Raw genomic sequence first — 22,998 nt, forward strand, 5'->3', positions numbered from 1 at the left:
TATATATATATATATATTTTTTTTATGGCACCCTTTTCCCTTCAAGGAAGGAGAGAGAAAGAAAAAATGCAGGGGCTGAGCACTGAATGGTAGCAGCAGCAGGGGGGTTCATCTCTTAGTGACAATGCCCTTTCACTGGCCTTCTAAAGAACACCCAAATTAAAAATTTCAATCAACAAAGCATACAGATCGCTGACAAATTGCGGGTCCAGAGAGGTCATCGCCAATTTTTTTCCCTTCCAAAAGTCTTCAATATGGCAGCTCTCTTTCAGTGCTCTGAATCTTCCTAGCAAATCTTGAGAGCTTTTCTTTTTTCTTCTTCTTACCTCAATTAACACTACTGCTCCTTCCTTTTTCCTACAATGCCTGCCTTAAAAAAAATCAGAGAGGAGGAGAAGAAATTGTTTGGTCTTTGCCATATGCGACACAAAACTGAAAAGAACAATTATATCTTTTAAAAACATTTATTTGCCTGTTGAGCTGTAACTACTGCTGCTACTTCAGCCTTGCGAATTGGCTGAGATCAGAATTAGGTCACATTTTTAATATGAGCCCCCCATCCCTCACCATTTAAATGTGCTCAGCAACAGAACAACAGCACATTGATTAGCAATTTCATGGGCTTTGTAAAAGCAAAACTGTTAATCAACCAGAGAAGTCTTTATCAAGGGTGGACTTTTCACAGACTCTGTGTTGCCTTCCAGTCAAACCCCTCACAGTTTTTTCTAAAACGGCAGGATTTGGCACAGAGGGATTTAAGAACGTCCAAACACTTTTCTGGAGATCAGTAGACTCTAAAACTTAAACAGAAAATTGTTGGTTTGGATTCAGTTCAGACTCTCATGGGGCTCATTCACAACCCCTACAAGCAACTTAAAAGGGGCCAGTTCACCTCAAAGGTATCAGATTTGGGCAATCACATTTTCATTTGGTAGCTGGTTACCCTCAGGGATACACATTTTCCCCTAGTGGTATGCCAGGGCTAGCATTTAGCATACAGCTGAAGGATGGGTAGACATTCTTCTTCACACTGTTACAAGTTGGAGGTGTATTTTCTTTTAGATGAAAGAAACTAGTTCTTACATGAAGCTGTTTACAACATTCCACCAGTTTTACCGACATACTTTAAAATGGTTTGAATCAATGACTGCAGAAAATATATATTTTCTACAGTCATTGGTTTGTATGGTTAGACCAGGCTTAATTTTGCTAATAGATTAGTCTAATGCAAAATAGACTGTTTAATTTAAAACCAAACCAAACTCCCATCTTCAGGTTGGCACTCTTTATTAGTCATGCTGAAGAATCCTGACAAAACTTCACATTCACATAACACTCAACATCAAAATATTTTCTAGGAAAAAAGGCTAACGTTAATTCAGTTTTTATAATTAGCTGTTTTAGCCGAGTTTTATAAGTTAGCTAGCGTCAACTCAAACACCAGAAATATCAAATCTCCTGAGTATGAATATCACGTAATGGTAATGGTACTCTTTCCAGGTACTGCAAAGTTGCAGAACATATTTATTCACTGTGCTTCATATGCTTAGAGTTTGCAGATAGCAACATATCTATTAACTGACCATTAACCATCAACTGGACAAAATAAATGGCTCAACTTTACAGGGTCCAAAGGAAGCTAAAATAAACTTCTGTTCATTCTTCATCATTTTATTGATGTTAATTTAGATTTCCTAACAAGGAAATGGGAAGGGCTGGGGAAAGGAAGGTTAATGAGGAGGTGGAGGCACTTACCCACTGTCCGTCAATCTGGTGTTCAAACAATGATGAGAAGGAAACATGGATATGAGGGATGGTGGAGAACATGAGACAGAAAAGAAAAAAAGGACAGTAAGCCAAGATTTTCTTATTTTTAGTTTTTAAATGCATCAATTAATGACTTGCAATATTCAACTCATTCAACACATGTCAAACAGATGATGCATATGACGACACTGAAACTGCTTGTGGCCTTTTCATAACATAATTAACATAACAGCCAGAAAAGTAGGTGTAAATGAACTCCAATCCCATCTTTTAATTCCCAAGTTGGAAATATGGCTTGAAAACTGTTTGCGTGCACTTTAAACCAAACACTCAAAATAATTAAGTAAATTAAGTTTTGTAAAGTTTTTTTTTTTAAACAGTCCTAACTTTAACAGTTTAAGTTCATCTAACATTTTCTTCCATTTGAATTAGTTCATCTTATTATTTTTGACCAACTTCAACGATTTTGCATATTAAATACCTACTACTTAAATATTACATTTAATTTTACTTAGTTATTTCAATTATATGGCAGTCATGTTTGGAAGGTTTTGTTTCCTGGGGTCAATTTGACCCCCAACATAAAATGTAGCAGTCTTTTGTAGCAGTAGCAGCTGGACTGATTCAGATTCTGATAAAAGACCATGGAGTAAAAGTAGGATGTGCTCCTCTTTTATCAGTTGCTCACAGGTTCTTACCCTTCTTACAATGTCCACAAAGTTTAACATTTTTTCTTGTTTTATTTTCATTCTTTTTTTTTACGCTTTTATTACTTTTTGAAACATTACATTTTTTTCATTTTCCAAATTTTATTTTTATCTGGCAGGTAATTTCCTGTCAAATATGCAGGTCTGCCCACTTGTCTGCTTTTGCTTTTGAAACATGAGTAGGTGTGAAGACTCAGTGAAAGCCCAGAAACAACAATCATAAGATAGCTCTGCATTCATCACTGTTGACCACATTGTTTCTGTGACAGTAAGTATTCAAATTTTCTGTAGATTTCTGTTTTTCAATCCATTTTAGCGAGATGTCAGCGAGGCAGCTCTCACTCAGTGGCACCACAGCCACTTCACCATGTATCTGACTGAGTTCACTGCAGTAGCTGAGACAGACTGCTAAGTTTTTAAACTGTAGATAGTATTAAGAAGAAAAAAACAAATGCCTCAGAATAATACTTGGGTTTTTTTCTTTTTTTGATAAAATGCTTTTCATGGTGTAGAGACATTATACGAAAGTAGAATCTTTCAGTTTAACTGGAAGGAGTTAATATAGAATTCAGAAGTAATGAAAAAGGATAGGAATAATTGTTAGGTGAGTGACATCAGCTGGAAAGAGCAAAGAGAGGTTAACCTTTGGTGATAGGACCGTGTACAGAAATCTCAGAACTTTTTTGGAGGAATTTGTTGCTGCACATCTACTCAGTTAAAGCAAAAGATGGCAGCAATCCAGAATTAGTCTTCTTTTGAAAAAACCTTGCAAATTTGTTTGTTCGAGTCTTTGAAAGTCAGAATTCTTGTTTTGTAAAATCAGTCTCTTGCAAAAATAACTAATATTACTAAAACCAAATGTGCTAACTACTTAGGTCAGTCTGATGTACAGTTTACGTTCTTGTTCTCACCATGGCAAAGATGCTGGCAGGTCAAAACGTGGAGTACCCCTTACAACTTGTTTGGAGGAAGAAATACTACTGTATGGAGAAGAGCCATAACTATCACCTTATCAATTTATTTTGAGTGGTTTTGCTATATTGTACCTTTGATCTTTTTTCAGTGTAGGGTTTAAACAGAGCATGCCCAACATGTTCTACTGCAAAACTTGACAGCTGTGTGATTCAACTCATGACTTCATTCAGATCCATTTGTGGTTTGTTCTCTAAACAATAACAACAAAAATACAGTTGTAACTAAAATAATAGAGCTTTCAAACATCCTACACAGCAAAAGTTGTTGGGTGAGGCTTAAAGACATAAGGGTATTATGACAATTTGCAGAATAGTCTTTCTCTCGTTCATTCATAATGAGCCTGATGAGCCAGATCTGAGATGGTGCAACACTGTCATCATTGAAAGTAACTTTGTGGAGGTTTCCCAAGAACTGCTGATGAACTTCTTCGGCAATCTCGGTCCTTTAAGATAAAACTAATTTTCATTTCTATTCTATAGTTTACTTTGAAGCAATTGTTTCATCTTCAAAGTTCTGTTGTCCAATATTGGCACATTTTATTATGACACTCAATGAAACATTTCAAGTAAGTAATTTTGAGAATTTGCAACAATCCTGAGCCACAAAACTCAACATGACCATGGTATTCAATTTCCTTCAGTCATATTTGCAACCACTCAACGACACAAGTAAAACATGTAAAACCAGTGAGCTGTAGAAAAGTTTTAAAGAATTTCTTCCTCTTAAAAACTTCAGAGAATGTTCTATTTCTTCATCAAGGTTATTTAGTTATTTAGGCAGACTTCAAAATCCTGACAAAACTGACTGAAACATCTGATGTCAAACTGACATTCGCTGTGTTTGGAAACCCAGGATTCAAGGACAATATATAATCAATTTGTCCCTCTCAAGGAACAGAAAATGGTCAGTTAACTTTTTTCACTGAGGTCTCCATTCAATAAATTAAAAGTCTAAGGCTAAATTAATAATAAAACTATTGGAGATGTAATTTTCAGTAGACAATAACATACATTTTGAGAAAATCAGAAGTCAGAATCGATGTTCTTTGTTTCACCACGTTTGGTTCTCTATTACTGTGACGGTCCGTCTGCACTCACTGGTCGACTAGCTCTTCTGTCTTTCCCACCTCTTATCTCTCTCTCTCTCCTCTGTCGTGTGTATTTGTGTATTCTGGTTTTGGTACAGAGGCAGGACTCTCCAGGGTATCTCGCCTTCTGTGTCCAGACACCTGGTTTAATCATGCACCTGTACGTCTTGATGCATGCTCAATCATCCAGGTCAGTAAATCTCCAAAAGTTGATTCTGTTCATCTAGACGTAGCGTTTTGTGGGAGAAACGTTTCGTCACTCATCCAAGTGAAGTCCCAGCCCACTGAAAGAACAATGGGCTGGGAGGTCAGTTCCTCATGGCCATTGATCAGTGGTCTTTGATCAGTGGGCTTTGGTCAGTGGTTGTTAATCAATGGTCATGAGAATTTGCATAATTAAGATTAAGGAACTGACATCCCAGCCCATTGTTCCTTCAGTGGGCTGGTTTCAGTCATTATGCAAATGTACTGTTTATAAGATTGGGGAAACCTGCAGTCAGCTGAGACTGAAGAAGTCACTTGGACGAGTGATGAAACATTTCTCCCACAAATTGCTACGTCCAGATGAACAGAATCAACTTTTGGAGAGACACGCTCCTGCTCCTGATGTCCTTTCTGTGGTCTCTTCTTAAGGGAGTGGCAGATTTTCAGTCTTACTTGGATTGTTGTCTTGCAACAGTCAGTGCCACCCAGCTCCAAGCCTCGAGTTAATGTTTCCACTAAACTGTGAAAGCAATACTTACCTGTATATTCCCTCTGCTCAGGTTTACCTGTCATGGAGTGGTGAGAAGTCTTGGCCTGGATTTGCTCAAACTGAGGAAACTCGTTGAACTCCTCTGCAAGTTTGAGAATGCTGTAGGGGGATTTTGTAGATGGTGAGGGTATGGTTGTCTCTCCACACATGGCAAGGGTTGTTGTCAATGACCTCTATCCACCTCCTATGGTCCTCCTTGACCTCTTCGATGCCCGTCCCTTCAAGCTGGCTCTGGCAGTGTTGTCCAGAGAATTGTTCCTCAGCCTGAAGGCTGAGTTTCAAGTTTTGATCAGAGCCTATTCTTCACTTGTCATCCAAAGTTTTTGGTTAAGAAAAACCTGGATGGTTTTGGTCACTGTCACTGAGTGAAGGTCTCCAGGTCCTGATGTTCAAAAATGGACCAGTTCATCAGATCAAAACAATCCTGTAGCTGGAAAAGAGCATCATCTTGCCATTTAATGACCCAGGTACTCAGAGGGGTTTGTTTCCTAGAGGGGGTGTAAGAAGTGTAAGGAGGAGAGAGGTAGTCAGATCGCCCCAGGTGGGGGAGGGGTGTCACTCTGTAGGGCTGCTTGATGTTATTGTACACATTGGCACAGTGTCGTGTTGATGGAATTTGGGGAGTACAGATTTCAAACGTGTATTGTTAAAGTTCCCAGAAACAATATGGATGCCCTCCGAGTGCTCACTTTGCGGTTTGTTGAGGATGAGTTGGAGATGGTTGAGTGCTGAGCAAATGGTAGCACTGGGGGGGATATAAACAATGGTAATTATGGCTACCATTCGCTCACGAGGTAGATGAAAGGGCCTGCACTGAATGGGCATGGCCTCTAAGTCTGGTGAGCAGTGACTGTCTATAATTCTAGTGCTACGGCACCAGTCCTGAAGGACATAAGCACAGAGCCCACTGCCCCGTCCCTTACAAGAGTCTTTGTAGATCGTAGATTTATTTGGGACTTCGATAATGTTGCCTTGCCTCTAATAAATCTCACCTCAGACAAGGTCTCGTTCCAGTGGAAACCCACAGCTCAGGAATCTTTAGACAGCCTAAGCAATGTTTTGCTGCAGCTCTTCATCTCAGAGGAAGAAACCCTCTTGCCTCTGTCCTGTGTTATCAGTTCTCAGATCAGCTGAAACACTCAGTTTATTTAAATCCAGGTTGAAGACTCACCTGATCTCAGCTGAATTTGAATAAAACACCAAATCCACACTTTTAAGCTTAAATTTCAAAACTTAAATTTTAACTACTGATTTTATATACTGTTCCTTCCTTTTTACTTTTTTCCTTTCAATTTTAAATCATGCTTTTTATTTGTTTTTGTTTTTTAATGTCTCTGTAAAGCACTTTGAATCACCTTGTTGTTGAATTGTGCTATATAAATAAACTTGCCTTGCCTAGTATGAAACAATATCTATCTTATAACCTCTGTTCTGGTGGTCATCTTTGGCAAAAGATGTTTGTGAGTATGTCCTTGTTTGATCGGTTTTTGCCCAGAATAAGCCATTGAGCTTGCCACCTGCTGGGCTGTTGAGACTCTTTCTTCCTATGCCTGGCTGCCCATTGTCCCATTATCGCTTTGGATTTCATCACTGGCCTTCCACCCTCATCGGGTAATTCACCATCATTAACTGGTTTTCTAAAGCTGCTAATTTCCTTGCTTTGCCCAAGCTTTTATCCACCCTTGAAACAGCCCAGTTACTTACAGAGCACTTCTTCAGGTTACATGGGATCCTTTCTGAGATTGTCTCCAACTTTGGCCAATAGTGCACCTCACGTGTCAGAAAAGAATTCTGTTAAGCACTCGGAACGCAGGTTAGTCTAGCTGATTTCCACCCACAGACAAATGATAAAACCATGCGTGCCAATCAGGAACTGTAGGCAGTTCTCCACTGCATCGCTTCATCCACCTGAAGTTCACAGCTTCAATGTACGGAATATGCCTATAATTCCTCAATTCCTCTACCACCAAATTTTCATCATTCAAAGCATCAATCGGTTACCTCATCTCTGCCTTGCGGTCAAAGTTGAACTCTGTCCCCTCTGTGCAGCACCAACTTTGTTGCTGTTGCAGTTTGTGGAGGTTAACCCTCCTGAGAACAAAGGAACAAAACAATCGTCTGACTGATCAACACTACATCCCTGCACCATCCAACCAATCATGTCAGAAGGTTTGGTTGCAGTGGCTGTAGCTCAGGAGGTAGAGCAGGCCATCTACTGACCAAAAGGTTGGTGGTTTGATCCCTGGCTCCCCCAGTCTGCATGCCAAATATCCTTGGGTAAGATACTAACCCCAAGTTGCTCTGAGTGCTTTAGTGAATGGGTAAATGTGACATATTGTGTAAAGTGTTCTAGGAGAGGAGAAAAGTGCTTTATAATAATCAGTCCATTAACCATTTACTATGTGTCTGCAAAAAAATCCTGCTTCACATCAAGTCTAGGAAACTTTAAAGGACTTTGAAATAGACACCCTGTCACTTTCCATTTGACACGGGCACGCAAGATGAAGGTACCCTCATGTGTCTCAGCTCACACCTTTCCTGGGACATTCAAAACTTTTCTAATCATTTTAAAAGTGTTACCAATAAATGCACCATATTTTATCCCTTTGTGTGAGTCCAACCTGTCTCCCTTGATACTATACAAATACCTGATCAAATTATGTTTCCACTCTGCATTTAATCATTAGTTATTCTTAATCTCTGACTTTGTTCCACAGGGTGTCTTTGTCTTGTCTTCCTCCCCTCATGCCTAACCGGTTGCAGCAGATGGCCGCCCCTCCCTGAGCCTGATACTGTCAGCAATTTCTTCCTATTAAAAGGCAGTTTTTCTTTTTCACACTCACCAAAGCGCTTGCTCATAGGGGGTCATCTAATTGTTGTGGTTCTCTCTGTATTGTACGGTTTTTACCTTATAATATTAATGCCCCTTGGGGCAACTGTTGTTGTGATTTGACACTATATAAATAAGACTGAACTGAACAGAAATGAATTGAACTTGGATGAAGGAACTCCAATTGCCAACAGGAGACCAAGGCTGTTCATTTTCATGTTTTCTAAATGGATTGTTGGTGTGGAACACAGTCGTATAAATAATGGACGTACCTATTGTGACCCACTGGTTTGTTAAGTCCTGTTTTGAAGACTCAAGAAGAGTCTTTATGCTGTTGCTATCTTGGTGTTTTGTGAGTGGGGTTTGACTCTGGTTGTTCAACTACAAGCTTATTGGTTAATGGCTTGCTAATCACAACTCATTTACCAATGAGCAAATTCTAGAAAATCCTCCTTTTCTAAATTTAAAATAATTCAAATTTACAGAAACAATAATGAAATGCCCCACATTCTTGCAAATTACTTGAACATGAAAACTTGAAAATATGAAACAGAGTAGCAGTAACAGTCTGAGTAGATGTTATTTACAAAGCTGGTATACAAAGGATGCAGACAGGAATTTATTGTGTGTCTGCTGGAAAAAAAATTACAGGAGATGTTTTTCAACAGCAGAGGGCTGGTGGAAGCTGAAGAATTGAGGAAGCTTAAGGTTAAGAGAACAGTGAGTCTAGCTTTCTGTCAAGATTGCCAACAGCCAAGGGTTTTGCTCTTCATGATGCCAAGGCCCCTGCCTCACACAGACTCCACAGTTATCCATTTAATAGCCTCTGACAGTTTCAAGTGAACATGAATACACCTGAACTTCCCTTTTGCTGGGTGTTTGGTAGAAAACTTTAGTGGCTGATCTGACAATTTGACTCAACCTTTTCAGACTAAAGCCAGAAATAAAAGACTGCTAAGGTTTGTTAAAAGCTCACTCACTTTCACTCTGTAGGGAAAATTGATGGTGAGCTGTGAGATTGAAATGGAAAAATATAAATAAAGCCATCTAAATAAGTGATTTAATCTGATATTCAAACCAGGACTAAATTTTCCACAGACATTTCTGATCACAATCAGTAAATTTCAGAGTGACTTCTGCAAGTGAGCTGGGACATGGTTAAACTGAGCATCTGAATTAACTCAATTAAATTATCCCACTTAGAACTGTTATAAAGGAAACTATCCACCAAGACCAAAACGACTTTGTAGCAGACTGTAAATATGTTTATGTCTGAGGTAAAATTGGACATTATAACACATGAGTGGATTGGTGACTCACGTTTTGTTAGCTGACTTACTTGTGGCTATTAGAGGAACTTTACTGGCACGTTTACATTAGTTTTTAACACTTGGTTTTGACCTGGCTAGGACACCGTTAGCTATCAAACATGTTTCCAGTTGGCTAGTCAGCCACCGAAACTCACCAGCTATTCCAACAAAGTCACTAATTTAACATCACGTTACACAGGATAAGATAATAAAGCCAACACGCGTTCATTCTGAAACCATGACTTGGTTTCAAAGTAAAATTAGCATGATTGGGATTGGAGCCACTACCAAAGTGATTTTTCTGTCACAGCAGGAAAAAACTTTTAACAATCCCATCATTATAATATGTAAGAAAGCATATTAAAGTGGCAGACTGTTGTTTATTTATTGTTTTTGTTTTTAAAGAAAACCACAGGAGGACACAAAAAGAATTACATTAATAAAATGCAAAATGTTCTTTTAGAGATTTTCTCATATTAACAATATATTCTTATATTATTAAGTGTAATGACAGTAATAACCCCTTTTGTCATTGGCTAATAACTTCAAATGTAAATTTGATCCAACAGAAGTATAATTATAAATAGTTTACCTCCTGTTCGCTGTCCAGCACACAGAGTTTGGAGCATTGGTTTTTGGCATCAATCAGCACGTTGAACATGGTGCAAACTGACAGTGGTAGAAGGGAGTCTGTTGACTTACACACTTTCTGCATTTTGGCATCAAATGCAGATTTTGTTCTACAGGACAAAACAGAAAAAAAATGTTTAAACTGTGTTAGTCTTTTCCATTAAGCAGTGACACATGTTTGTGGATGGTTACATTTAGGTAAACTAAAACAATTTAGCCATTTTATCGACTGAAGTAAAGCACTTTTCAAAAGAAAAGCTTTTATATTATCAGGTAATACATTTTTTGGTTATATACATTTAATGCTGTCTTCTATCTTTTTAAATAATCCGATGAACACATAGAAGGTAGTACTTGAAATTTAGGCCTCATTCACAATTCAATTCAGTACAATTCAATTAAGTTCAATTTTATTTATACAGCGCCAAATCACAACAACAGTTGCCTCAAGGTGCTTTATATTGTAAAATAAAGACCCTACAATAATACAGAGAAAACCCCAACAATCATGACCCCCTATGAGCAAGCACTTGGCAACAGTGGAAAAGAAAAACTCCCTTTAAACAGGAAGAAATTAGATAGATATGATTCAAACCACATAAAAAGATCATTTATAACCTTCACAACCTGACTGAAACTCTTCAAATAAGCCATTCCTCTGCAGATGTTCAGTAACCATTTTACAACTAATCTTTCAAAAACAAAAACAAAAAACAAACAAAAAAACAAAAGGCTGGTGATTGGCCTTTAATAAGACAGCTGGGTCAACTGATGGATTTTTTAGTAATGGTTTAATTATTGCTAGCTTGAAGATCTACTGACAAGATATGAAATATTTATTTTACATTTATGCAAGAGATGTCCCAGGGTAGAAGTGAAACCAGGATTGTGCAGTAGCCTCTCGCCATATTGCTCACTTGCTTAGAGCCCAGTGAGTTACAATAAATAAGTATTGAAAAAAATAAATATCACTGCCAACAGTTGAGTTATGTGCAGGGAAAAATAAGACAAAATGACAGAAAAAAATAAATGTAAATCAAACTTCTTTTTAAATTGCATGGTTCATGTCCCTTTAAAGATCATAAATTTTACTTTTGTGAAGTAGTTGAACGTTTTTGTAAAGTGATGGATGTAGCCATCATGAGCTTTCTTTTTCGAAGTTCCATCAAATTCCCATCTTTTTCCACTGAGAATAACACATCTGTTTGTGACTTCATATTGTCTGACAACATCCTCCTAAATTAAATCTGATCTTTAATATCTGATATTATGTTTTCCATATATACCAAAAGTATTCAGTCACCCATCTAAATCATTGAATTCAGGTGTGCTAATCACTTCCATGGTCACAGGCATATAAAATTAAGCACCTAGGCATTCAGACTGTCTCTACAAAAAATTGTGAAAGAATGGATCGCTTTCAGGAGCCATTCCTGTTGATGGTCAAGTACCTCACAAATGTACTTCTGGAAGAATGGTCAAAAATTCCCGTAAACATACTGTTAAACTTTGTGGAAAGTCTTCCTAGAAGAGTTGAAGTTGTTATAACTGCAAAGGATGGGCCAACGTCATATTAAACCTTATGAATTAGGATGTCACTCAAAATCATATGCATATGAAGGCAGATGAGTGAATATTCTGGTAATATAGCTTATGTCTAAGCAGGTCCTATCATGCATCATGTTTATCTATTTCCTATGAAGTAATAAAAGGTGTTTGTGCAGTCTGACCTTTTGACGCAGGCCTCCATCATGTCACTGGCCATCAGTTTGAGTCTTTGCTCCAGATGCTTTGCAAACTCTGGTTCTGGCCAGTGAAGGTCCATCACAAACATTTGTAGAGTGTTCAGCTTCCAGAACAAATCCTCTGAGGTGGCTGAACCATTGCTGCGTGAAAGATTGAGGGGGGTTAATAACTGAAATGGTCATTCTTAACTTGACTGTATTTTTATTTTATCATTACTTTTAAAAAAGAAATGTTATTGTACTCATAACGTACTAATAGTTATTTATATGCTGAAGAACAACACTTTATTTGTAAATGAGTCTAACAGAGTAAACTGTGCTTTCTAGACACTTTTAGGACTCAGTGTGTGTAGAGCCTGAATTATTATTTGACAGGAAACACATACACTGGCTAAATAGCGGTAACTGATTAAATATTTAAATCTAACCAAAAACCAAAGTCCAACTTCCTTGGATGGCCTGGTATAGTTAACTGCTTAAAAAGTTATTTTTATTTGTTAGGTAATTTCATAAGAATTACCTAAGCCTGCAGTTCTCCATTGCATCTAGTGTGTGTGTGTGTGTGTGTGTGTGTGTGTGTGTGTGTGTGTGTGTGTGTGTGTGTGTGCTTATATCTATGGACTCAAATCAGGGTCACAAAGAATCTCCAGCACCAGTGATTTCCATGAGTCTTAAAACGGAGACCCTTAGCTATCAAATCTGACCTTAAAACAGATAAGCATGCAGCTACCTTAATACTTACTTAATTCTTAATACAACAGGACAAGTGGACAAAGCAAGGTCCATAAAGACACAGGTGAGTGTGTTTGATGTAGAAAAATCTGACCGGCTTGGCTTTAACCTGAAAGAACACCTTTGGGATGAATTAGAATGTCGACTGTGAGCCAGCCCAAAAATGTGCTACTGGAAGAATGCTCAAAAATTCCCATAAACACTCTCCTAAACCCTGTGGATGGCCTCCCCAGAAGAGTTTAAGACATTATAACTGCAAAGGGTGGGCCGACATCATATTAAATCCTGTGGAATAATACTTTTGTTAATGCAGTGGTCCCTCGCTATAACGCGGTTCACCTTTCGCGGTCTCGCTGTTTCACTTATTTTATTTTTTTTGAGCAATTTTGCATGCTTTTTTTTTTTCTTACAGCACATTGTGTTCTGCATCCTGATTGGCTGTAGACTATTGTCAATCAATCTTGTGCCGTGTCTCCTGTACAGCACAGAATGCGTTCAGCTTGTCATATTTACATAAATCTTCTATCGCTAGCAGTGTGACTCTGAAGTGCTGCACTGTATGTTTGTAAGTTTTCTCCCCAACAAACACAACAATGTCGACGAAACGTTTTGCATCGTCATTATAGAATGAAACCCTTTGGTTTCATTCTATAATACTGGACTTCCTTTTCTACGAAGGTTTGAACTTTGAGAATATTTAAACAGGAAAGAAAAGTGTGAAAATGTTCATGCCTGTCTGAGAAAAGTAAATAGTGTGTAGTGTGGGGTTTAATAGCTTTAAAACATCTATAATAATTGAAAAAATAAAGTTGGCTACTTCGCAGATTTCACATATCGCGGGTTATTTTTAGAACGCAACTCCCGCGATAAACAAGGGACCACTGTATATCATATGATATCATGTATGCATATCTCATGTAACATGTATCATAAGAGCTTAGCATCTCTGGGTATTCTGCATCTGTTGTGGTTCTTTAGTAGGTTCTGCTAGTTTGTGTGTTGATCTGTTCAGCTTCAACACACTGCCAGGCTGAAACAGAGACAGGCGGACACTTCCCGACATTCTCCCCTGTGCACAGGTTGCACAGCAACACATGGTAAATGCTTACTGACATAGAAGTGTTCAGTGCCCAGCTAGACTGGAGTGGGGAGGGTGGAGGATGGAGGAGCAGAGAGAACAAAGGTGACGGGGGTTAAAACGACCACCTCTCACAACCTCACTTTTCTCACTTCGCCTTTAAAAGACTGTTACCTTAACAAGTGGCACACAGGAATACATGCTTTGGGCCGAGTCCGTAGTGCAATTAAATGCTCAGTGGTTATCCCCCTCATGTCTAATTAGTGGTGCTCGTCTCTGACTGTGCTCTGCCATACTCCCTGGGGAACAGAACAATCCCACTCACCAGTCTGTGCTCATTAATGAAGTGCCAGCTTTTTAGTTTCTCTTTTTTTACGGATAGGGGAGGGCCAAGTAAAGTGAGCTAGAGGAAAATTGTGGTCTATGTTGTGTGAAAGACTGGGGGAGTAAGAATGAGGAGCCTTTTTAAGAAACACACCCTCAACCAGTATTTTGAGACCCCCCCACCACGCAATATGTCCACCAATAATGTCAGCTCTAATGCAGACTCTACAGACAGACACACACAAATACTTTGCAATAATTAAAGAAAACTAGACTAGATATGCAATTTCACAGATGAAGGTGAACCTACAGTACAACTACAGTCTTAATTCATCATTTTCTAGTGCTCATGCTGAAGCTTAAACATCATCTTATGTGTAACAACACAGTCAAACACATTCAGTCCATAATATACATAAAATAAAGAGAAGGTAGTATCTGCAATTAAGGTGAACATCTGCCTCTTTTATTCAATTAAACCACTATTTCCAGGCCACATTTGAAGGGAAGTTTGTTTATTTCAAAAAGAATCATTGTCAATAACGGATTTTTATCTGGAGGTAAATTAGATAAAATAATGGACAAATCATTCACTTCTATTTAGGGATTATAAGTTGCACTTCATTGTTTTTCTAAGCTTAGCAGCTGCATCACTTTTCAAATCATAAATGATGGACATAATCACAATGAGTTTTTCAGATGAAATTACTTGTAGTCCCCCTCTTTTTAAGTCAGGCATGTAGTGCATATATAATGCAAGTCATGGCTTGATTTTTTATTTTTATTTTTGCAGTGAATGGCCAAAGGTTATAGGGACAGCTACTTTAAAGATAGTCCTCATATTCTTCTGTATGTTGAAAAAAATTTAAAGTATATTTCTAATAAAATACCAACTGGAGAACAAATATAATCCAAACTGTAAAATCACGACAATCATGTTGATTTTCTGCATATTTTGCCACATAATCACTATTTTAAAAAAAATTGAGGTAAAGAGAAGCATACAGGTTTTCTCACATAATCTTTTTTCTTAATCTACATCACATAGATTCATTCCTTGCAGGCTGCAGCAGAAAATTGAAGGTTTGTGTTGTTATTACACTGATACTTAAAACACTGAGGCATGCACAGTGCAAAGCATAAAGACTCAACACACATGAGGGACCTTTAGCTATATCACTGTAATCTCTCTGAGGGACAGAGTTTTATCTGAAACCACAAACCTCACACTCATGCTGAGCCCAGCTCATTCAGACAAGAAAGAAAAGTACATACTTCTAAAGTTCACTCTCTGAGACGAGGAGTAAATGGCAAAGTTTTTGTGTCTCTGAGGAGAAAGAACACCTGTGTGTCTTGTCACATGGCTACTCTCTGTTGGTCATTGGACAGAATGTAAGTTTGGGACGCTGCAGTTGCTCCACTTTTCTGGTCACAGTCTACAGTCAGCCTTCTATTGCTTTAGCGTAATGATGTCAGGCTCCAACATGAGCATGCTACTATTAGCTTTCAGCTTCTTATCAAAATATTGCTAAAAACAAAAAGAACGTTAAGCGACTTTCTAAATTTTAAAACCTTTAAAACACAGCTTTCTGACACAAACGATAAAATAAACCATCAGCTATCTTGGTGTGTTCAATTAAAATTAGACAGTGGAGCATTTAACATGGACCTTCTGTACCATCTCCATTTAGAATTTACTAGCATGTTGATTGGCTGTGTTAAACAGCAGCATTATTACATGCTAGCATTGAGCAAAGCAATAGACAAAGCAGACAGCTCACAATTCAAGTCCTGTGACAGAATGTCGACCTGTCCATGAAGTACGCCCCACGGCTTTTAAGAGGAAGAGAATGGATGGATAGCAAGTTTTGGATAATTCAGAACATTTGCACACCACTAGTCCAGAGCCTCTGAGATCCCCATCCACCCATCATCGTGTTGGGCAAGTTACTTTGAAAAAGTAATTAATTGTAGTTACTTGTTACTTCTTCAAAGAAGTAACTGAGTTACAATATTCTAAAAGTAATTAATTACTTGTAAAGTAACTATCGCGTTACTTAAAAAAAAAAAAAAACGTTTAACCCTCTGGGGTCCAGGGTATAATTGGCCATTTTAAACTACTTTTGATGTTTCCTCTACATTTTACCTTTAAAAGCTATTTACTTTGCCTTGTTTGGTATCATCCTTTAAAGCACAACCTCACGTGTCTGAATTTACAGTTAAGTTTTCATTTTGACATACTGTACTAACACAATTGATCTAAAATCAGACAAAAAACATAAAATCAGAGTAGAAAAAGTTATATTTTTTACTGTAACAACCACAAACATGTTTAATGAATCACATTTCATAACTTTAAATGCAAATATAAATTGTCAATTTAAAATCCTATGCACAAGTTTTGCAAACAAAGTTATTTGCAGCCATTTACCTTTTACCTTGATTTTTTAAATAACCATTTCAAACTATTTACAGAACAATCAGCTCTTCTGCATTCAATAAGATGCCACAAATTATTTGTGCCACTCCAAATATTTCTGTCCACTATAAAGGAGAACATCACAGCCTGATACCTGCAGGTCTGACAGCAGCAGGTGTATCACTCCTTTTTCTACCTGGAGACAGCAGGTTCATTGTTCTGACACAGAACACAAAACTATCCACAACACTACACATTAACTACACAAGACAACACATTAACTACACACTAAACGTCACAAATCTCTCACATCTCAAAACTCACTCTCTCTCTTTTCTGCTGTCTTTCTCTCACTTCTAAAACTTCCCCTGCTTTTTTAAAAATTTGTTGCTCATAAGCAGAGAGCGCTTGCTACGCTGTCCTTAGACAGTAAACATCAGAGATGGGCAGTAACGCGTTACTGTAATCTGATTACTTTTCTCAAGTAACGAGTAAAGTAAGGGATTACTATTGCAAAAACGGTAATTAGATTACCGTTACTTTCCCGTAGGAACGCTGCGTTACTAAAACCGTGATTTTTTGCGAGAATGTCTCATGACAGTGACGTAAGCGAGTGCGACGTTAGTGACAACAGCTGTCTGCAGATCAACAATGGATCATATATCGAGTGCGGGAGAGAGTATGAGCATGCAGCGTTTAAAGCGTGGAAGTACTGACCTTACTTTGAGTTTGATTCCATAAAAAGTGACAAAAACATTAGTGTCCGTTGTGCGTGGGAAGAAAACTTCTTTTTACAGCGATAAAAACCCCTAAACTTCCAAGCAAGCACCGAGTGCGCAACGACGTAATGGGAAACTCACAGAGAAACTCGCGGATTCTTCAACTGACCGCTGCGGCACACCTGCACCAGGGTAAACCTCCGCCTACCCCACTCCTGCTTTACAGGTGAAAATAGAGCAACAGGACCACTGAGTCTTTGACTTTATTTATGTTCTGCTGTGTTTTACTTGCATCTATTTGAAAGACTGAGTGTAAACACAAAAAATATTTTATTATATGTGCTGGAATGTGCAGAAAATAGGTTTAAATGTTAAACTAATTTTTTCAACTCAGAGAATGTTGCATATAATTACATTTTTGCTTGATGCATAAAGTTAAAAGATTAAAACTAATAAAACAAGTTTTAAAAAGAGACTTTTCCATTTGATTACATTTTGTATGATGGATTATGTAGAAAAAGTAGAATTGGGTAAGCTGAACACAGCTGCAACCGTCTGTTTGTTGAAAAATAGTAACGGACCACGTTTTCTTGTTAGTAACTGTAACGGCGTTGTAACGATAGGAACAGTAATTAGTTCGATTACTCGTTACTGAAAAAAGTAACGGTGTTATTCCCATCACTGCCCATCATACATATGTGTTGCCATACAGGCAGTTGCAAAGAAGATTGGTATCTGCGGAAGCTTAAGGGGGAAGGCTGGCTACTTTATGCAGAAGAAAGCTTGCTAGATTGTCTGTTAATGATCTGCCAGGTCAGAGTAAGTGCAAGGTTCATCAACGGCAAAAAAAGAAAATGTCAAAAGGATATAATAGGTGAAGAGAGAAAGAAGAAACACTGAGTGTAAAAGTAGGCGTCCTTTTCCGCAGCACAAATACAAACCAGAATAGCAGCTACTTGTTTTGTCGGCAACATCTGATGAAATCAAAGAACAATAAAGAAGAGTCACTGCTCACTTCTATTCATGCCATTTTCTTTCACTACAGATGCTTTTTGTCAAAGAGGGCAGTGTGTCCTTGCTGTTTGTGTTCACTTCCATCCTAGCTTATTATTTAGTTTCGATGATGACACATCAACAATCATTATTGCTGATAGCAAACAAGTAAAATGACAATACTTCTTCTTTCATAGGAAAACTGAAGAAAAAAATATCATATAGAGCAAAAGCAGAACTCAGATAAAGAATGGGAGAGAAAACAGAGGCTTCTGTTCAAGCTGTTTTCTTTGTCACAGTTCCTCCCAAGCAAATTTATGTGTACTCACTCCTTTGCTTTTACTTTAAATGCCATTCTAAAGCTTTTAAATTTGCTATGATTAAAGTGTAAACTGTTTAACAATAATTCAAAGAAGTAATCACAGTATGGAGGAACCATCTCATGTTTATACTCTTTATATATAATGGCTAATATAACTTAATTTCACAAACTAGGTATACAGAAAGGAATTTGTAGATCACCGGACTTGAGAATCATGAATCCACAGAGAAATAACAGCCTAGAATTTAAATATGAAGTTGATGCTAAATACACTTTTAGAAGTCCATGTCTCAAAAGTAAAATCCAAATTTCTGGTTGAAAAAAAACAAAAACACTTTTAGTTTTAAACATTGTAAAAAAGTTAGTTGCCTATCAACTGGATCTGCAAAAATACTCCAACACCACTGTTTGCAGGAGGTCAGAGGTTCAAAAGAACATTTGCAAGACTGAATGCACGTCACCTTTAAAACACTGTAAAGAACAAAACACATTTGTAGCAAAGAAGCAAAATTTCATGAACACCTGACGAGGGCATGTTAATGTATTAGTGAAATATTTAAGATATTTGTTGTTTGATATTTTCACTTTTCATGTAAAAAGCTCAGTAGGAATATAAACTTTTGCATAATAAAGAAGAAACTCAAGGAGTATTTTATGCTTATAAGCATAGTGATGGATTACAGGGGTGAGCCTTACTTGACAGGCTGCCAGGTTTCCTTCTGGAAGCTGCGGTGGATTGATTGAGCAATGGCCAACTCCATTAGATCAATGTATCGTACCACCAGTGGGATGTACAGGTCTTGGAGGTGTTTGTGGAACATCCCATTGCACAAGCGAGCTGTTTGGGGGGGGGATGAGAAAAATGTTATAACTATGTGGACTTTCTGTTCACATTAACAGTCATTAGATGGATTGAGCCCGCAAAGTCTCATTTCAAACTTCAAAATAGTTTTTAGCTTTTTAGCAGGTTTCCAGTCCTCACGACTGAAAATGTGCTCTTCTGGATTAAAGTAAGGAATAAGACCAAACAGAAATGATTAAAGCTTATTCAATAGTCAAATACAAGTTTTCTGGGATAAAAACAAACAAATAAACATTAAAAAAATCCACAAAAATTTAAGCTAAGACTGAGTATTTATTTTGTTTATGGTTGAGATTATTACTTCAGATATAAGAAACGTGATGGATTTTACTTCTGATATTGTTCTCTCTCACACACAGTATGCTACTATTTTTCATTCTTGCCCTTTATTAACTTCGCTTAAATTTCAGTGTAAGCTTTAGCGACACCTAAATTACTACTTGTTTAAAAGTGTAGAACTTATTACGCAACCATTGTAATATGACAAATCCATTCATGCATTGCTTTTCTGGTGTTACAGCAGCCACATCCAGTCTTCATATGGAGACTGGGAGAGCTGTTGGCATTGGGATATTTTAGCCAACAGTGTGGCTCCAACTTTACATTAAGAGTTTTTGTTTTCTTATGTGACATTTCCTAATTGGACAAGCTGATACAGACATTTTACCCAAATTAATATCTATTTGATAAATTCTAAAAGTTTAAATTAAAAAGCTTCACTAAATTCAAATGTATACTCTAGAAGGTCTACACGTCTTTTATCAAATGTCATTGTGTCCACAGGTGTTCCTATTATCACTCCATTATCCCCCATTCAAACTGTAATGGTGGGTTTTGGAAAGACAGATAAATCCCTGCAGACAGTCGACAGTCCACAGTGAGGAGAGACAAAGATAAGGTGTTGGTGAGAAGCAAGCAAGCTGGTCTCCCAGGACTTCATTAGTTTTAATTCCTCTCACTCTGCTCCATCATGATGAACACTAGCCTTTTTGCCCACTAGAGAGTAGAATCCACCTCCCTCACGAAAGCTTGTCACATATGACAATCAAGTGAGCATTTAAATAATCTGCAACCGAGAGATAATACACACGCTGAAGAAAATACTTAGAAATCAGCCGACCAGTGAGTATTGCAGAGGATTTGTTGTCCAAAAAAACAATGATGTGAATGATTAAAAACAACGACTGTACATATTATATTTTTGTGAAGCTTTGAGAAAGCGATTCATAAATAAACACTCTTGTCCATCAAATCGTTTTTTCCCCCTTTTGTTTGTGAGCTGCAGCGTTTTCAGTGATTGGGACTAAAACTAATCAAACCAATCCCTTACCTCTCACTTCAAGCATAATTATCAGAAGGAAGACCTCATTTGTGCAAACAGTGAAAACTATGATTTCGCTCATACTCTGTTTCATCTTTTTCTATTGCCTCGTTACACTCCAAATCAAGTTGGCTAATGTTGTGACACTTGGAATAATTATGGCACAAACAGAAGATGGTAATTAGAAAGAATGCAAGATATGAGCCACAGAAAAGAGATTTGTGGTTTCTATGCATAATGAAACACTGAGTCTTTATTCTCAACACCGCCCTTGGGCTGTCTATCTGCCTGCCTGTCTGTTACTGTATTTGAGGTATTTTGGCATCCACCATGTTAAATATTGCATCTTGCCAAATCTCTGCTGGCTTGAAGACAAAGCCCCACAGCTGAGGGAGGGTTTGAAAGGAGAAACACAATGAGCCAATGAGATTTTTTCTCCAGCAGTCAAATGAAATATTTACAGTGAAAGAAAGTTTATCAAGGAAGAGAATTCAATATTTACAGTGAAGTACAGTTCATTGCGGTAGAAAATGTTAACAAAATCTCAGGAATAAAAGTGCAACATTTATGTTTGTCATAATTTGAATTCTCCAGGTTCCCCTTTTAGGGAGTTTTCTTTTTCCATTGTTGGGACTTTGACATGAAACCTACATTCACATAACTTGGGTATTAATAAACTGCCCATTAGCTGCAACTTATTCTTTAGGAATCTTGACAAAGCAAAAAAATTAGAAAGTATTATTAAACTGGATCTGTTCCTCTCATGTCTTGCTCTACTTGTTTGCTCTTAGACGGTGCTAGAGTAGCTTTGCACCAGTCACAGTGCAAAACAACCCTTATTTAACATGCAGAACTAAGTTTGTTGTGAAGAGGGAACTAAGTGCCAATATGAAAACAGCAAATGAAGTATAACAGAGAAGCATCATGCTTCGTTGGTTGCTTTAGATAAATTTACCAATGATTACTAGGTGCTGCTCACACATTCTATCTGCCACCACCACTACTTTTGGAACTTGTTGAAATGTGGGCTTGTTCCCTTAGTGTACCAAGGCAGAACAGGTCTGGCAGCAGCACTGCTTGGTGGAAAACAGGCATTTGACATCATTTCCTGTAATGAGCTTTAGCAATCAGCTCAAAGCAGTCCTGAGCTTTAGAGAAGGCCTTAAAAAACGTGTTCAGAAAAACCAAGACCTACGGTCTGTTCGTAGAAAATTGTTGAAGAGCTGAAATAGTGGGAAGCTATTCCAGGAATCGATCGACTGGACCTGAAGAGCTGCCTCCATGTCGGCTCTGTACAGAGACAGAAACTTCTCAGCATGTTCAGCCATCAACTCTGGCCAACATGAAAAAGCCTGGAACAGATGCAGATGAAACGAAATTATATCAGAAAAACAGATAATGCAATCACAGAGTGTTCTTTTGGTTTTAATACATTGATTTCTGCTCATTTTAGATCAGTTCTTTGTGTCTGTACTCATTCCCAGTAGTATAATAGTGAACCCTGTGACTAGTATTACTAGTGTTACTAGTATCTCCCATTTTGACCTTGGGACTTCCAGGCCAAATTCGGCACAGATGTTTCTATATACTATGCCGGCCACTTGGTTATGGCGTTCCATGTATGCCCGAGCAAGTAGTCGGTCGTGGTCATCTTCCTCATGTACTCGTAGATATTCATCGTCTCATCCTGGACTGTGATACTACAACTCAAAAGTGTCGGGCCTCCTTCCGCTTAGTGTACAGTCTCAGGATACTTGGTGGTTGCAGCTTTCATAGCAGCCTCTTCCTCTACATCCCAGGACTCTGGGCTTGTAGCTTGAAAGATAGAGACCATCCACAGGGCGAGGGGGGAATTTATTTTATTTTAAAATATGGTTTGTTTATCATGAATTTGTCCACTGGATAAGAACTTTGGTGTGGCTTTCTTTAAATGATTGTTGTTGTTGTTTTTTAAATGCAGAATATTTACAATGCAGTGAAAAGGAGTTGCACAAGAGGATAATATTAAGTGGGAGATCAGCCAGTCAATTATCATTTATATTTTATAAACCTTTTTGACTGTAGCTTTATAGAGTTGCAAAGTAAGTATGAGGTGAAAGTTGAGGAGGATATATGTGGCAAAAAGTAGAGGAAATAATGGAATGGAAATATTATTTATATGTACACTCATACAAAAAGCAAAACCTACAATGTACATAAACATCTAGAAGAATCAATGTTTATTTTCAGAAATGTAGTCTATACTGTAACATCCTTACAAGACTTTAAAATAATATAAAAAGAAAAATCCAACAATCAGATGTCACCCTGTGAGCAAGCACTTTGGCATCAGTGGGAAGGAAAAACAGCCATCTGCCTCGACCGGTTTGGGGTTAAAGTAGGGAGATAGGACAAAGGACATGCTGTGAAAGAGGGCCAGAGAT

The 22,998-nt window shown here is 37.8% G+C and overlaps 1 protein-coding gene across 2 annotated transcripts in view; it reads right to left on the reverse strand.

Moving 5' to 3' along the window:
* The window catches only part of cadps2 (Ca++-dependent secretion activator 2), a 174,761-nt gene that overhangs the window by 26,316 nt on the left and 125,447 nt on the right, over nucleotides 1-22,998 (reverse strand). For both annotated transcript variants that reach the window (XM_013915256.1, XM_013915255.1), the window contains exons 18-22: nucleotides 21,771-21,927; nucleotides 19,089-19,230; nucleotides 11,791-11,946; nucleotides 10,023-10,170; nucleotides 1,756-1,770 (exon numbers count right to left, since the gene is read on the reverse strand). In XM_013915256.1, the coding sequence (XP_013770710.1) occupies nucleotides 1,756-1,770; nucleotides 10,023-10,170; nucleotides 11,791-11,946; nucleotides 19,089-19,230; nucleotides 21,771-21,927 (618 nt within the window). The remainder of the gene's footprint in view (nucleotides 1-1,755; nucleotides 1,771-10,022; nucleotides 10,171-11,790; nucleotides 11,947-19,088; nucleotides 19,231-21,770; nucleotides 21,928-22,998) is intronic.

The sequence above is a fragment of the Pundamilia nyererei genome, unplaced genomic scaffold (genome assembly GCF_000239375.1).
Source record: "Pundamilia nyererei isolate P.nyererei 1_Seehausen unplaced genomic scaffold, PunNye1.0 scaffold00278, whole genome shotgun sequence".
Lineage (NCBI taxonomy): Eukaryota > Metazoa > Chordata > Actinopteri > Cichliformes > Cichlidae > Pundamilia > Pundamilia nyererei.